Raw genomic sequence first — 17,195 nt, forward strand, 5'->3', positions numbered from 1 at the left:
GAGGTTATGGGATCAAATCCAGCTACCAGCCTTCCTGTGTGTAGTTTGCATGTTCTCCCCATGCTTGCGTGAGTTTCCTCCAGGCACTCCGGTTTCCTCCCACATCCGAAAAACATGCATGTCAGGTGAATTGGCCGATCTGAATTGTCCCTCGGTGTGAATGAGTGAGCAAATTGTCTGTCCCTGTGTGCCCTGCGACTGGCTGGCAACCAGTTTAAGGTGTCCCCTGCCCATTGCCAGAAGATAGTTGGGATAGACTCCAGCACCCCTGCGACCCAACCGAGGAAAAGCAGCGTAGCTAATGGATGGAGATTTGTATTAGTCTACCTATAGCGGGATCAGACCTCGGTTTCAGTTCTGCAGTGTTGTTTGAATACATGCTCCTGTGCAGCAGGGGGCTGTAGCAATCTGCAACGATCAATTTAGCCGTTGAGCGATTAAGAGACTTCGCGGGCGCCTGTTTTGAATCATAACTCGGTAAGTACTCTGCCTTTTTTACGATAGGATATTCTTAAAATTACATTTCAATTCACAATTCCTCGTGCTTAGGTCATTTCTCATTTTGAAGTGTCGCTGTAAAGGTTTATCATTGTAATGAAAACATGAGTAGAGATGTTTCTATTCATAACAGTCGCGAGATATGTATCGGAGAATATCGTTATACCAAAATGATTTAACTGTTTGAGGTTTCGGTTTAATTTTGTCTATGACGGTTACTATTGGAGTACTGATCAAACTGAACAAATATAAGAGAATATAATAAATGGTCGTTCCAACATGTGAAATGCACAACCCTGGTAGTGCAAAACTATATACAAGATACAATACCACTGTTAAGATAACAAGTTAAGAGTACTAGTATAGAAATATCTAAGACTGAATAGAATCAACCAAAGAAAATAAATTCAACTATCCCTTGCACGTTCCCGAGTACGCGTTTCACGTAATTGAAGGTGACTATTGTCATGGTTCGAAGCTGTTTTTCAATCTTTTAGTTCTAAATCTACCTGGGTGCAATGTTTAAAAAAATATATCTACAATTGTATGAACTCTATTGACACAACAAACTATATACATTTAATCAGTTATGGTAGGGAGCGGTCCACAATTTTCTGTGCTGTGTTGAGCACCCTCTGAAGTGCAGATCTCTGGGAAACTGCAACTGGTGAACCATGCAGACACAGTATGTGAGGATGGACTCAACACAGCATCGATAAAAGAATACAGTTCAAGCAGCCTTGTTTTATTCTTCCTAAGCATCCTTAGTAAGTAGTCTTTCCTGTGCCTTTTTAAGGATTTATGCGCTGTTGTTGTTCCATGTTAGCCCCTCCCCTATGTCGACCTTCAAGAAAAAAATCGTGATACCTGCTCCACACTGTCCCCCAGTGATGATGAGGGTTTGGTTTTTGTTCTCCTGACGTCCACCATTATCTCCTTTGTCTTTTGCGGTGTTTATTCATCAGTGGTGCTGACTTCACTACGCTACAAGGTGTCTCACATATTTCCTTTAAGCGTACTCGTCTCCCTCCAAGATGAGCCCCACCACCGTGATGTCATCTGTAAACTTCACAAAGATGTTGCTAACGTGATTATGGGTGCAATCGTATGTGTCGAGGTAGTTGAACAGGGGACTCAACACATATCCCTGACGTGTGCCAGTGTTTATGTCAGTGACCGTTAGAGATGTGGTGACACACTCTCACCTTTTGTTAAAGTAGTAGCAACGTCCATCAGCAAAACAAGAAAAATAAAGAATAATAGACAGGATCTTTTTATTCAATGATGTTGCAGTCTGATTTCATTTCCATCATAATCCAAACCGCCGTGACCATTTCTGTTTTGTTATGGTGGGTTGTCATTTGCAGAAAAAAGGGTCACAAATGTATGCCCAGAAACTCAAAGATACAAGAAGTTTAAATCATATTTGTAATCAGATTGTGATTCTTCTTTTCCCAGTAGTCAAAATGTCAGAGGACAAAGTCCAGCAATTTCGGGAGTTTCTCGATACACTGCTAGATTTGTGCAGCAGTCAACCCGAGTCGCTCACTCGAATGTCGAAGGAGCAGCAAGCATTATTTAAGCGTCACATTGAGACAAGGGAGACTGTCACGCAAATTTTGAAAGGTATGGATTTTAACAAATATTGGCTTGAAACATGCTTTGTTTTGAGTTTTATGTTCAACTGGTCCATTCATTTTTTTTACTGTCGGCTTTCATCTTACAATTTACTTTCAATTTTAGATCTGGTTCGGCAAGAGGAGTGTCTGGTCCACTGTATTACAGACATGGAGGAAAAGCAGCTACAGGCAAAAGAAGTGCAATGCTTAGATGAGCAGCTGAGGCAACGCACGGCCAAGAATCAAATGCTGGACTCAGAACTACAGTATCCTTCATAGGTTTTTGCAGCGCCAGGTCACACTATCCCTGGCTTTTAAAGTCATGAAGACAGCAATTATCTGACTAAAGTCTCAGTGGAAAATGACCTTCTCCAGTGCTCTTCTTAGCGCCCTTAAGCTCTACCTCAGATATCTGCAGAGCGAATTAGAAAAATTAAGGGGCCCGGATGACGAGCTCACAACTTTGCAAAACCAAGTGGAAGAGGACACCACTGAAGTCATCCCATCCACAATGTGAGTGTCAAGTCAAGTCATGTTTATTTGTGACGCCTTTAATAACAAAGAATCTCAAAGGGCTGCACAGATCACAGATTATTGCATACCACAGACTGTTATTACACCATCCCCTGATCTAAAACCTATAAGAGGGAAAGGAAAAACTCAAAAACCTTAACATGAGGAAACTGAAGAAACCTTGAGAAGGGACTGCACATGAGGTATTCCCCCTTCCAGTATGACGAGGCTGTAATGGATGTTGCAATAACAAATAATAAATAAATATTGTCAACATAAAATATAAGTTATTCTTATGCTATAGAATAGAAGTGTGTTTTAAGCTTAGATTTAAACATTTCCACTGAGGTTGCAGATCGAATCTCAGGGGGAAGAGCATTCCACAGCACCGGGGCCCGAATGGAGAACGCTCTTGAACCTGTGAATCTCTTCTTGGCTCTTGGGATTACTAATAGACCAGCATTTTCAGCGCGAAGGCTCCGAACATAGGGGGAAATTAAATATGAAAAATATGAGGGCGCAAGTCCATGCATGTCCAGTTTTTAGAGGGCTTTGTTTAACGACTATTTTTGTTGATTCTCAGACTGTTGAAACAATTAGTTGTATAATCACATAATTATAATTTTCTCTTAAATTTAGAATTTTGATTTTATTTAATCATGTGCCAAATTATAATAAACACAAAAAATATGGGAACAATGAAAAATACATCTTTTGTTGAACAGACTGCGTATTCGTGCCAAAATAAATAATGCCCTATATAAAACCAATTAGGCACAGTAATTGGTCAGTAGATTCAGGATTCAAAGTGTTCATTGTCATGTGCACAGTAAACAACGACAATTCCCTTCACAATGAAATTCTTACTTTACTGTCCACACAGTTGCCAGCGTAATAAAACTAAGAAACTATATACATGTATACATAATTGTTTTTTACGAATATTAAAAAGATTAAAACAAATACAAGGTTAACTCAAGATGACACACATCTATGGATAAACCTTTAGTCCATATTTAGAGACAGGAAGATAAATAATGAATTAAAATAAAGTAAACATTTCTATCCCAATAATCAAAGAACAGGCCCATTAGTAGCAGTAGAACAGTTAATAAAACAAGACATATGTGCATTTTTTTAAGTCGTCAACTAGAAAGTCTATAAAAAATAATTTAACAATTCTCAACTGCACGCATTTAATTTGAAATTTATTTATGAGGCACAGTCTGGCATAAGGCTCAAGCTCTGTTTTATACAAAAACATACGCATGTAAAATGTACAATACATGTTGTCAAAACCGTGTTTGCTTGAACGTTACTTGAATCCTACCGAGGCGAGTCGGACTCTGTTTCACTCGACTCCCTGGCGTGCTTTCTCTGTAAATGTTCGTGCATCACCAAGGTACTGCCCTGATATGCAGGTCCTCTTTTTTTGTGTTACGCAGGCTAAAATGCTCCTTATCTTTAGACGTTTTTTTACTGCTTGAGACAGAGACGCTATTGTGCATGAACGACTGTCAGCAGAGATATTAATCATGTAAGATGCCTCACTCTGTTGGGAAAACTTCTCTGGGGACCATAGTAAACAATTGATTTCATAATCGATTATTATTGAATTTTGTCGACTAATTGTTGCAACCCTGCCAGTTTTCTGTTATCACCGTGCCGATGTCGCCCGTCCTCGCTTCAACTACCTCATTCTCCCGAGTGCTTTCGTTTTTCTTCCAATGTAGTTGAAACATGTATTTTTACCCAACAGATATATTGTTAAGCTGTACCACATCATGACCAAGATCAAGTGGGAATATGACACAGAGCCTCACATCCTGAAAGGAGGTACTGTATAATGCGTTTTAAGTTTTGCATAAATTCAATGTGTTTTTAATGGACCTTATTCCAACATCATTTGCTTGCAGTGCATTATGGGAAAGATGTGGCGACCCCCATCCAAGTTGATACCTCTGTGAAATCTCATCAAGATATCGCTAACCAGTTATGGAGCTTTGTGACTGATGACTGGTGAATAAATGCAGTGGACTGGGTGGCCAAAGTCATAGGACGCATTTAGTGCCCCTTACAGTAAACTTCAATGTTTCGCCACATTTTAGACTTGAAAAAATGATATAGAAATATACTTGCGCAAGGCACCATGTTTGTGCATTGTTACCTCTTGCACCCAGCAACAATTCTGGTATAAACTGCAAAATAAATGAACTAGTATATCACCAAAACGCAATTTAATTATTTTAGTAAAAATAAACTACTTTGAATCAAGTACATTTAGCAGATTTTTTTTTTTACTGGCCCTGGTAAATGTAAAAGTATATACTGTATGTACTTTTATAGTTTTATGTTTAAATCTCAGCCATTAGATGTCGCTGTGTCTTAAATCTACGGACACACCTTCCCAAGAGTGGTTATATTGGAGTTATATTGTCAAATACATTTCCCCCCAAAGATTGCCACCTATATTCCAGTGCAACTTACAGTATATATTTTTACTTGTTTATTGCGTGTGTTATATTGCTGGTGCAACTTATACTAATGGAGTTGAGCGCCCCCAAAATAAAGGACATGAAAGGCCTAAATGCTGTGTGATGAAAAACGCTAGATAAAGAATAAAAAAAGAAAAACAAAACAAAAATCTAAACTACTCCGCGTCTAAAATACTACACTGCCTTGTAATGGTTCAGTCCATTTGATTCCTAGCACCGCTCTTTTGCTCGGCTAGTGGTCACTTCTGGCATTGTGGCAGAGTCTGGAGGCGCAGGTATAATACGGTGAGAGTATTATATACAGTGATTATGTTAAAAAACTATTTTACCACCCAATACTATGACTTTGTTATCATCAACAGATATTATTCTTAATTTTGTTTACAATTAAATCGAATGCAACAATGATCAGCATAGCTCATTTGTTGTATGTTTGTAAGCTGTGTGTGCACTCATCCTCCCAGGGCCAGCATAGACATTCGCAGCTTTTTTCTGTAAAAAAAGGATCATGTTCAGGCGAGTCTATTACACACACACACACACACACGGAGAAGCAAAATAGTAACAGTGGCTAAAGTAAAAAAAAAAAAGTCCTATCTAAGACAAAATTAAAGATTTATTCTGATAATCATGTATTTTCTCAACAGTTGACTACATCTTCATCACATTTTGATGATATGATGATCTTTTTTTTGCTCAACACTCCAAGCACTTAACATAAAATCCCCCCTGACGATATGAACATAACTCCAATGAGCAGCAAAAACACAGTTTTAAAAGGATTGTGACAAACGGACTTGTATCAAGCTAAAGAAATAATACAAGGAAAGCAGGATGTCATACGTCAAATGGAGCCATATGTAACATGTCAAAATAAAGCTATTTGCTAAACAAGCTAACTGCATGGCTTTACAACAGTAGAACTTTTAAAGGGGGAAAAAAACTCCGATAAATTATACTCGCAAACAATTTTCAACTATGTAAGTTTTTTTTTTCCACCCCCTATGTTTTTTGTGTATGTGTTTGTCTTGCTGTCGGTCACCCCTCTCGATGGATATGACCAGGGTAGATAGATAGATAGAGCAGGGGATGGTGTAATAACCCGAAGAGCCAAGAAGAGATCTGCAGTTTCGAAGGCGTTCTCTATTTGGGCCATGATGTTGTGGAATGCTTTTCCCCCTGAGATACGATCTGCAACCTCAGTGGAACTGTTTAAATCTAGGCTTAAAACACACTACTATTCCATAGCATATGAATAACCTATATTTCCTGTTGGTTTGTGTATTATTTGTTATTACAACATCTGTTGCAGCCTGGTCATCCTGGAAGGGGGATTACCTCATGTGCAATCCCTTCTTAAGGTTTCTTCATTCTCCTCATGCTGAGGTTTTTGAGTTTTTCCCTTGCCCTCGTGTAGGGTTTAGATCAGGGGATGGTGTAATAATAGTCAGTAGTTTGTGATGAACTCTGGTCTTTGCAGCCCTTTGAGATTCTGTCATTAAGGGCTATACAAATAAACATGACTTGACTTGACATGGCTCTTGTCAGTTAAAGGTGGGGTACATCATTTGAAAACTTAAACCTGCAATCATGACTTTAGGCAGGAGATAGCAGCAGAGTACCACATGTTTGGACTTTATTCCCGAGACTCACTCGAATAAATTATTTTTTTCATCTTTTGGGGGGTTTGTTCTGCCCTGTACAGGCCTGATAAAAGTAAAATAAAAGCAGATAGGCGCAATGGAAAATAAAACATAAGGTCTGTTTGAAAACAGTTGTGCATTGTTAACAGTTCCTTAATAAAGAAAATATTTAACTTTGATGTTTGTGGAGCCCTCAAACTGCACTTTTAATGTCATGTTTGCATCATGGTAAAGAGTCATAATAGTGCGGAAAGGAAGTCCTATCTCTTTAGTTTAAAGCTAAAGGAACAGTGGAAATGCCAGCTGGGTTTGATTGAAACAAGTCTGAAACTGCTAAACAATAACTGAGGCAAAATGTGCAGAAAAAAATGGGTAACTAGGACAGGACAGACAAAAAGATGTACAGTGCAAAATGTGGGCTTCCATTTGTAGTGTAAAGTGAGGTGTGGCAAAAGTTGGTTCAATGCCCCCCGGAAGGAAATTGACACGCTGGTTGGAGATGAAAAGGTTTTGTTGACTCTACTCAAGTGGGTTGGAGGGAGATTTTATCATTAGTTAATTGATGCCGGTCAACGGACGATCTTCTCTCAGAATAAAGATGGCGCATGTTCACGGTCCTTCACTTCCCCGGAAACATAGTTAATTGTGCCACCCGCCTCTGTGAGTCATTTCCCAACATCTGTTTTAGATTTTTAAAAAACGTTCACTTTTAGGGGTAATCAGATTTATTTTTGTCCAAATTGGACTCTGATAGCAAGTCTACACTCGTCTCAATCAGCTATGTTACATATTTTCCCTTTGCATCAAACCTCTCTTGAGGAGTTATATCTATGACATTAAAATATTTTCTGTTAAAATCTCCCTTGAGTGCAAGAATTCCTAGGGTTTGATAATCTTATTATTCATGTAGTTGTGATAAATGCAACTTATGCATATACATATATTTGAACGAAGGAGTTACTTGCTGTATTCTTTGGATGTTTCAATGTATAGGTGTATTCAGTACTTTCCCAGCAATATTTCCCAGGGGTGTTCTGATTCAGCCATTATCTTATACCACCTGCAAAATCCAGTTATATCCTGTCTTAACAAAGGTATCTTGTGAAGATGTCACTCCTTTGCTTTGACTGGAAAAACAGTGGTCAGACATTTTTTCGATGCTTGTTAGAGAGGATTTTGTTCTGTTTGCAAGCCCAGAATATTATTTGTATTGTTTCTTATTTTGTATTAAAAGTCTGAAACAGAACTGCTCTTTTCAGCTCTTGTTTCTACTTCCAAACGCTCATATGGAATCCCATAGTTTAATTGAAAATGTGGCGGGACACACATTGCCTTCGCCGACAAGACATACCACAAAGGTATTGGGATACTGTTCTCTAGAATGATGAGACTTTTTGTGCCAATGACAATAAAGAAAAGTTCACTCTGCCTACTGTGAAGCACAGTGGTTTTCAGTAACGCTCTGGGCTTGTTTTGCCTCTTCAGGTGTAAGGAATCCTTAGCGCGTGCAATATATTATGAATTAAGTCAATGACTCAGATATCGCGGATGCAAATGACATTGACAAAGGCATTGAACCTTGCAACAGGACAATGATTTTACTTCAAAATATATTGCAACTCAGTTGGGCTGGGAAATTATGGAGTTGGCATAAAAATCACGATACTAAAATAGCATTGAAAATCTGGTATGCTTAAAGGTAATTGCATAACACACGCCTACAAATTTTAATGAACAGGAGACCTTTGCTCAGGAGGAATGGGGTAAACGCTTCACATCTGAAGTTATTGTTGGAGAAAGAAAAGTAAGGATATACATACCTTCGGTGTTGAATACTTTAATAGATAAATGGTAAATAGAGAGGCCATTGTTTGCTTAAAAAGTCTTGTAGTTTCAGTTGTAGTTGTCTATTTGATATGTGATTGAAAATCAGCATGAATAATAAATGTCTAACTTCCCAAAACATGTATGTACTTTGTGGGTTGAATAAGAACACAAATCTAGCTTTATACTAATTTTATGAAATAGTTCATTAATCTCAGTGTTAACACTGTGATAGAGTATTTTGCATATTATTTTTACATTAAAGACAGTCGTGTTTTTCAGTTTTTTTGGGCTTGTTATGGGATCTTAACAACACAATTTGAGTCATGTTGCCCAAAACAATCCTTAAAACTGGCTTATTTTACTCAAGACAACTCCTGAAAATAGGTCATTTAATGGAAAAGCCTCATACATTAATTGTAAAGTTTTTAAGAAGCGTAATTAATGACTAAAACAGAAATATGTGGGAGGAAAACTACAATGGTCGTTTTTTAAATGACAGTGTATTATTTGACCACCAGATGTCGCTGTATATCAAAAACGCGTGGGGAATGTAGTTGCTGCCAAATGTTATTGCATTTCTTTTCGTTGCATTATTGTTACGATACATTGGTTTTTCGGTTTTCATTTTTCAGTCTTATAACTTGGGACAGTCTCTAAACACAACATTGTAAATATTGTTGCCTATTTATCCCGAAAATCCTCTATCTTTTTCCCTTTAAAGTATTCATGTTTACCCTGGAGTGTCATGTCCAATCTCATTGCATACAATGTTCACAACGTTTATATCAATGACCAAAAAGACAATTCAATTATAAAGCACAAGGAAACGCATGCTTATATGATAGTGCATGTTACTACTAGAAGCTGCTAATTAATACACATTGTCCATTTAAGACAGTATGAATAGAAATACACATTCACTTATTCAATTTAAAAAATGTACAAAAGTCAATACAAATAGTTTATTCAGTGCACGCACACACACACACACACACACACATACACACATTGACATAACTTAAAAAATGCTTTACATTAGAAACAGTTCTTATAACCTCAAAAAAGATGACTACAAATTGTGTTTACACATTTACATGCTCGACAAAATGCTCATTTTCATGTTGCTACCAAATGTTAACAGTGCAGATTGCTGTTGTGTTGAACATCAGCTTCCTCTTGCCCGTGGGGGGGCGGACCGTGCAAATCAGGCAAAACCCTCAATGTCAACTCTGCTACCAAAACTCTTCAGGCTCCCACAAACCAAATCCTTTGCAGCCATGCATCATCCATCCCTTCGTATTAGAGGACCCCCAGAACTGCAACCCACCCAAGAGAACCATGTGACGTCTTCAGTGCGTCTCCAGGCTGCCTGACCAAAAGTCAGATGGGAGAAATTACATGTTTTTTTGGCTGCTGAGATTGGGTGTGGAGGCCCGTGTTTGCGCCAACGTATCATTATCGGCTGCACCGGGAGCAGAGATACGGCTGAATCTCCTCATGCTGGGTCTTTGCTCCCACTCTTTTGGATGGACAGCGTAATTAGCTGTAATTTGTGTGAAACATCTGGACAGCGTTGAGCGTTTTCCATTGCATTTTCTGCTCTAAAGTCAACAGTGATGAGATGAAATGGCGCTCCACCAATAAGTGGATAAGGGTCCAAGAACCTTTCTAGTGTTACTATTTCATCTGTCAAAAGATTATTTTTCCCGTACTAAGAGCTATGTATGGTTAACAAACGACAGAACATGTCACGCTTGCGACAAACTCTGTCTTTTGCGATGTCACACTGAAAGTACGTTAACACCACTTCAATACCACATTCATAACTCTTTTCGAAAAAAGGGTTTCGCTTCAAAGAACACACATCAGTCAGTGGTCATGTCTTATAAAAAGTTAGCGTCATGTCTTAGACAGTTTCGGGAAGATAGCTTTTATAGTAGACGGTGTGAAGTTCCCCGAAGACACTGTGGTCTCCACTCCTTCCAACCTATGGGAGGCAGCATCCGTCTTGCTAGTGCTGCAGTCCAGGAAGGGCATTCCGATTTTCTTCACTTGCCCGTCTTTGGTCAGAAGACAGCGGCTGCAGAGCAGCCGAAGGATGGCCCTCCTCATGTCCTTGCTGGTCAGAGTGTAGATAATGGGGTTGAGAAGGGAGTTGAACATGGCAATCCCCAGGAAGTAGTCGGCCTTGAATAGCACCTGGCAGCCTTTGGCGGGGCAGAAGAAATCCAGCAAGAGGAGAATGAAGAGCGGCAACCAGCAGGCAATGAAGACCCCCAACACAATAGTGACTGTTTTGAGCAGGGCCATGTACTTCTGTGACTTACGGTATAGGCCTTTCCTCTGCGGACCTGTGCCCAGACGCTGCGTGTTGGATTTGACGATGCGAAAGATGCGCACGTAGAGGACTACGATGGACAAGAGGATAGCGCTGAAGACTGTGACACAGAAGAAGATGTAGCTCTTGGCATACAACGGCAGGACAGTGGAGCACTGCTCGAGCCGACCCATGCAGTTCCATCCCAGGACGGGCAATACTCCCAGCAGCACGGACAGCACCCAGCTGGCACCGATCAAAGCGAACATCCGGCCCTGCTTGTCGCCTTGGTAAGGCTTCATCCGGACCATGGTGACATGGCGCTCAATGGCGATGGCCAGGAGGCTGATGACTGAAGCCGCTAACATGATGAAGACGCCGCCTTCCCGCAGGAACCACAGCACGGGGGTCATGCTCAATGTATTGGCACCTGATGTCATGATGTTGACCATGTAGGTGAATCCGGCCAGCAGGTCTGACAGCGTGAGGTTGCCCAGTAAATAGTACATGGGCAGGTGGAACTTTTTGTTCTTCCAGATGGCCACCAGCACAACAGCATTTTCTACCATGATCAGCAGGCAGACCAACAGGAAAGCGATGGCCTCCGGCTTGAGTCCTTCCTTGTACTTGTTTTCCTTCAGCTTTCCAGTGAAGTTGTAGTGCTCCAGGATGACTGCGTTGCTCTGGTACTCCCGAAACATCCGAAGCAGGTTTCCAGCTGATGGCGAAATGCCCATCTCAGATGGAGCCACCCCCTCATAGGTGGTGTGTATACTATCTGTTGACATGTCGCTAGAATAACTTTCAAAACTTTTAAGGAAAGTGCGGCACTTTTAAATCCTCAGAGGTGGGGTCCAATAATCCACATTGTTTCCTTTTTGTATCAAATTTAAACGGATAACATGTGCAAGAGTGGTATGTAAAAGTTTCCTTTGATGCGGTCAAGTCAATAGGATTTCCGTTCTTGCTCTTATCACATTTTCAGTGCCTCGCTGTCAACGCTAGGAGGCGGATGCGAGTCAACCTGCACAGATCAACACAAAAAAGGAAAATTAGTACATTAAAAGGAAACTTTTTTCTTTATTTTTTTACATGCTGTCCATGAAATTGTTTAACAATCTTGGCAAACAAGCACTAATCATTATAGTGGGAAATCATGCCCAGCAAAAGACAAAACAAACAAAAACGGATAGTTTAACACACCAATAACAATGTATGTGTCATTTTATACGTTTTCCATGTATTAATTACGTTTTAATCATTTCAAATCATGTACAAAAGTTTTTGTAAATTAACCTCGTTTCACGTTTTAATCTGTAATCTGCTATAATAGTGTCAATAAAATTGTTCAAACCAAAAAACCTTAACTGAGAACGCTAAAAATGGAATTACTAACACAGCAAATATATATTGTGATCACGGATAAACGTATGATAAATAAGTAATTAAAAGTATTCCTACAAAAAAATAAAATAAAATCTGCTAATGAGCAAAGGCTGTAGTTTTGGCATGGACCAGTAATAACGATTTAGTTTGATATAAATTATTCAATAATAGTAATAATTATTAAAACTACACCAACGCCCTTGATAAAAAGCAACACAAAATGTCCTGCAAGTGCGGAAAGAACTTTTAAAGATACTGAAATAGTTGTTTGTCTTGTTCATTTGATAAATAAATTAACCTCGTTTAATATATTATCTTTATTTTATTCTACATAGTCTGTCTTGTCGTAAGTAAATAGCTGCCGCGTTGTGTTTGTAAAGTGTATTACCGCTTAATAAGGGGAATGACAATCATTAATGATGGGAGCAGTTGACTGAGGTTGACAAGAATACAGTAAATAAATAGTGAGGGTGAATTGTGAGTGTATATTCACGTAAACGCTCGCTAATCGTTTGAAAAGAACACTTTTTTTCCAATATAGTTACAAGTTCGACTTTGAAATCACACGCAAAACGCCCACGATAAGCGACTCAACCGCACAAGCCTATTTGTTTATAACCTATTGCTTATTAAACAGTTAATCAAACTCATGAAACCAGTAAATTGAACGTTCCTTAGAAAGCAAGCGCACCTCCAAGTACAAATCCAAGCAGATTTCAAAATGTTCACGCACCTGTAAAATGTGAGAGTAAGTTGATAAATGTTGAGAATTTCACAGCATCGGAGGCAGACTGTAAAGAGATCCTTGAAGGACAGGAAAGCGAGTGAGAATGAGAGGGAAAGAGCAATCCACGCTGAGTGGGCTGTCCCCAATTTTGCGATGTCCTTCAGTCATTCTGCTCCCACCCCGCCTCGCCGTGACCCCTTCTTCGAGTTTTCGACTGCCTGAGAGGATTTCGGGAAGAGTATGACGTCATCTTTGAAATATTTCAAAATGTATGTATTTATTAATTTAAAACACACGTTGTTGATGTTGTTTTGAATGCACAGATTACTAGAACCCTTTCCAGCCTACGTCATCCCCGGATCACCGCAGGATGCGCGCGCATTGTTGCCCCGAACAAACCAGATAATATTTGTATGTTGAGTTGCATTTTTAGGGGCGCATTTTACAGAAACAACATGCCCAGCTGTTGTGTGTACGAGTGCACCATTTTATTTGCAAACCCTAGTGGAAACCGGCCTTTTTAAAACCCCCTGTAGGAACCTGTGGCAGCAAGCCATTAAAATGACTGACTGGACCGAGGACATCATTGAGAATGTTCGGGTTTGAAATGTCAATTTCAAATCTGGTAAGTCATTGTGGCGGTCTGGTTCGTATTTACTTGGATGCAGATTGCAAGTAGGATACTGAGTGTTTGCTGTCAATGATCTGTAAGTTTTCTACTACTTGTTCTAGCTAGTAGATCTTTTAACAATGATTATTCTAACAATAATAACAACTTTATAATATTATATAATATATATTTAAAAAATGCAATATTATATTGTTTATAGCAGCTTCCTGTGTGGAGTTTGCATGTTCTCGCCATGCTTGCTCAGGTTTCCTCCAGGCAGTCCAGTTTCCTCCCGCATTCCAAAAACATACTTGTCAGGTTAATTGGCCGGTCCAAAATGTCCCTAGGTGTGAATGAGCGAGTAAATTGTCTGTCTCTAAGTGCCCTGCGATTGGCTGGCAACCAGTTCAGGTTGTCCCCTGCCCACTGGCCGAAGATATTTGTTATAGGTTTCGGCACCCCCGCGACCTGACTGAGGATCGTAATGATTATTGATCCCACTAACAAATGCGGAGTTTTTGGGAAGGGTGCTTGCCAAGGAAAGTCAATTCTTATGAATTTTAAATTACTAAGCTACTGTAAATATGAACCAGTCATTAGCGCTGCTCAAAAGAACACATTTTTTTGTTTGGTGACCTTAATCACTAAAAAAGTCGCTACCTTGCTCCTGGCACATACTTTGTGCTTATTTGAGATGTTACTATGTTGCATCCACAATCTTTTTCTGTCAATCGCCTGGTATAAACAGCTATCTAGAATATATTTTACATATTATTTGTCAATATAACTCCGCTTAGATTATATGATGCATTTTTTTTTAAACTTTTACGATTTTACTGACAAAATATGTCTGTTGTCAATGAACATTTATTTATTTATCAATCTGTCTTACACACATTACGTGAATTATCAGTGCTTGGTCAAAAAAGTCTTTTCTATACCAAACAGTTGTTGCTGTTCTTTGAGACATTCAGATTCGGTCATGCAAATCAAAACATGCGGAGATTAGCAAAGGTAGACATGTATGCGTTTGTTATCTCGATGTTCCCCGCTGTGCTAGCTATTGTCATAGCCATGTGAGTGAGAAACAGCAAAGAACCAAGAGAACAGACTCATGAAACTCCATGCAGGTACAGTATTCATTATTTGAATGTATTCATGTGGTTGCCCCAAAGAGACAGTTGTGGCTTCCAACTTGCTCCTGAACTCCAGTGCACAAAGCAAAGAATATGTTTGGTGGAAAAGCTTGAGTCCTTCCTTGAACACTAGACTGACACAAGCACGAAGAGAACATGCAAACTCCAGTCAGAACTGAACCTCAGAACTTGGAGTTCAAGCCTCTGAAATATTGTTTTGTATAGTAATGAAATCAACGCCACAAGATTAGAGTTGAATTCATTGTCCAAGTCGCGGTTTTTTGTTGGTTGATTTTGGTCTTTTTATTTAGGCATAGCACAAAAACCATATCAGCCATTGATTAACAAAAGGAAACTAAAAATATTTGCACAAAAGTACAGTTGTACAATACTATAATGTAATGCATAAATATGTACCTAAAGGAAGTAGGCTGAACCTAAAGCTTTAAGAATTGTTTTTCTTGCAGGAAAGACATATTGCAAATTAAAACATGAACCAAAACCTTACCCCACGAAAGAGAAATTAGGGAAGTGACATTTCAAATCTGCAATTGTACTGCTAGCGACTCAAATAACATCCATCCATCCATTCCATCCATTATCTGCACTGCTTATTTTCAGTAGGGTCACAGGGGTGCTGGAGCCCATCCCAGCTGTCTTCAGGCAGTGGGCAGGTGACACCCTGAACTGGTTGACAGCCAGTCATAGGGCACACAAGGACAGACAATTCGCTCGCTCAGTCACACCTAGGGACAATTTGGACCGGCCAATAAACCTGACATGCATGTTTTTGGAATGTGGGAGGAAACTGGAATGCCCGGAGGAAACTCACGCAAGCATGGGGAGAACATGCAAACTCCACACAGGAGGTTCAGTCTTATGACCTCAGAACTGTGCCGCACACGCGCTAACCACTGTTTCACTGTGCTGCTCCTCAAATAACATATATTACCTTAATAAACTCTTGTGTTTTATATATATATATATATATATATATATATATATATATATATATATATATATATATATATATATATATATATATATATATATATATATATACATACGTATGGACGTATACATGTGTGTGTGTGTGTGAGTACTATTGTTACAATGCACTAATCTTCATCGCATTATTATTATTGATTTAGGTCATCATTATTTTTGCCAATTCACACTGATATCCTTTTATATTTGTTCTCTTCAAAGTCTCTATAGTAAACATTTTAACCCGTGGTGCTATGTCTAATCTCGTTGCATTCAATGTTTCAAAACGTTGATATCAATGACACTAAACACAATTCAAATTCTAATTCTCATGTTTTAATCCTCTTAAGCATATTTATCGATAATATCTATTGTATCTAATTTTTTTAATTGATCTAAAATAAGTGCAATTTTAAGGTCATAATCTAAATCTTTCCATAAATGAATACCTTTTGGGTGGCACAATGTCTTATCATTATTGTACAACAATATTGGACCTTGAAGTTATGGATTCGCTTAAGATGATAATTGTCTGCTCTGTAAAAAAAACGACTGTTGAATGATTGTTGGGACTAGATGTTTACTTGCTTTGTATACTAATAATAGACATTAAAGTTCCACCATATCTTCAAGTTTTAAGATGTTGGATTTCGAAAACAGTTTCTTACCCAGTGTTATACACATCAATGGTTTGAATAAGGCAATGAACTTTACATTATTTGAATGTTTTTTGGCCATATATGTACAGTATCTGCATCTGCTCATCACTGGTCTTTGCTAACGTGGATTGTATGGTCACATCATTCTAAGATTCAGAGGGTTACCAAATAAAAAGGACGAGTAAGTTATGCCAGTCATGGACAGGGGCGGGTCCTGCTCCTCCAAACAGGAAGCGGCCTCATTGTGCATCGAGGAGCGAGCGAGGGGATATCCTTGCTGGAACGCAATGAGGTCATCATTGAGATTCTTTGATTCACTCACAAGTGGAAGGAATGCGTCATGTGGAGTCATTCAAGTCTATGACTACTCTGCCCCACACCTGGGATTTATGGATTTTGCATGACGTAATGCTTATACCCGAATGTAAACAGTCAGCCATGTTGGATGGGTCCACCGGAAGCGGTTTGATTTTGTCACGGGTCTTGTTGGATGTTTCAATGAGAGAGGATTGTGTAAGGTGTTTTTCTGTGACTCTACTGTATATTTGTATTTTCTATTTGTATTTCTATATATTGTGCCGTTCCCTGGCCGAAATGAATTCCACAGAAAGCCCAGAGTGTCCTTAAAGCCCTACCGAAAAGAGCGCACCCTTATCTGGTGAGTTGAGGGCAGAGATAGGCTCCAAATTAACGCAATGCGACCCCCGGGGATGGCCCGGGCACGCTAAAACCCCAAGCCGACGATATTGCGCCGATCGACGATTCCCAGGGATCGCTT

At 39.2% G+C, this 17,195-nt stretch overlaps 2 protein-coding genes across 3 annotated transcripts; one reads left to right on the forward strand and one right to left on the reverse strand.

Moving 5' to 3' along the window:
• Positions 1-349: 349 nt before the first annotated feature.
• Positions 350-8,014, forward strand: spc24 (SPC24 component of NDC80 kinetochore complex). Its single transcript, XM_088343338.1, has 6 exons — positions 350-477; positions 1,957-2,124; positions 2,242-2,383; positions 2,526-2,630; positions 4,390-4,466; positions 4,547-8,014. Exons 2-6 carry the CDS (start codon positions 1,965-1,967, stop codon positions 4,651-4,653), a joined length of 591 nt encoding a protein of 196 aa, XP_088199464.1. The 5' UTR covers positions 350-477; positions 1,957-1,964; the 3' UTR covers positions 4,654-8,014.
• Positions 8,015-9,543: 1,529 nt separating this feature from the next.
• On the reverse strand, positions 9,544-13,197 carry s1pr5a (sphingosine-1-phosphate receptor 5a). Of its 2 annotated transcripts, XM_088343318.1 has the most exons (3): positions 13,032-13,197; positions 10,923-11,936; positions 9,544-10,802 (listed from the first exon to the last, which is right to left on the reverse strand). In XM_088343318.1, exons 2-3 carry the CDS (start codon positions 11,698-11,700, stop codon positions 10,495-10,497), a joined length of 1,086 nt encoding a protein of 361 aa, XP_088199444.1. In that variant the 5' UTR covers positions 11,701-11,936; positions 13,032-13,197; the 3' UTR covers positions 9,544-10,494. The 2 variants fall into 2 exon arrangements, with proteins under 2 accessions (XP_088199444.1, XP_088199437.1); XM_088343311.1 differs by having other exon boundaries at positions 9,544-11,936.
• Between the last annotated feature and the right edge of the window lie 3,998 nt (positions 13,198-17,195).

The sequence above is a fragment of the Urocampus carinirostris genome, chromosome 1 (genome assembly GCF_059441175.1).
Source record: "Urocampus carinirostris isolate Australia breed hairy pipefish chromosome 1, RoL_Ucar_1.0, whole genome shotgun sequence".
Lineage (NCBI taxonomy): Eukaryota > Metazoa > Chordata > Actinopteri > Syngnathiformes > Syngnathidae > Urocampus > Urocampus carinirostris.

Bases quoted from the DNA above. Each gene is read 5' to 3' on its own strand.
- spc24 (XM_088343338.1), top strand. From the start codon at position 1,965: ATGTCAGAGGACAAAGTCCAGCAATTTCGGGAGTTTCTCGATACACTG. The intron at 2,125-2,241 runs GTATGGATTTTA...TTTCAATTTTAG, and splicing joins TGTCACGCAAATTTTGAAAG to ATCTGGTTCGGCAAGAGGAG. The intron at 4,467-4,546 runs GTACTGTATAAT...ATTTGCTTGCAG, and splicing joins GCCTCACATCCTGAAAGGAG to TGCATTATGGGAAAGATGTG.
- s1pr5a (XM_088343311.1), bottom strand. From the start codon at position 11,700: ATGTCAACAGATAGTATACACACCACCTATGAGGGGGTGGCTCCATCT.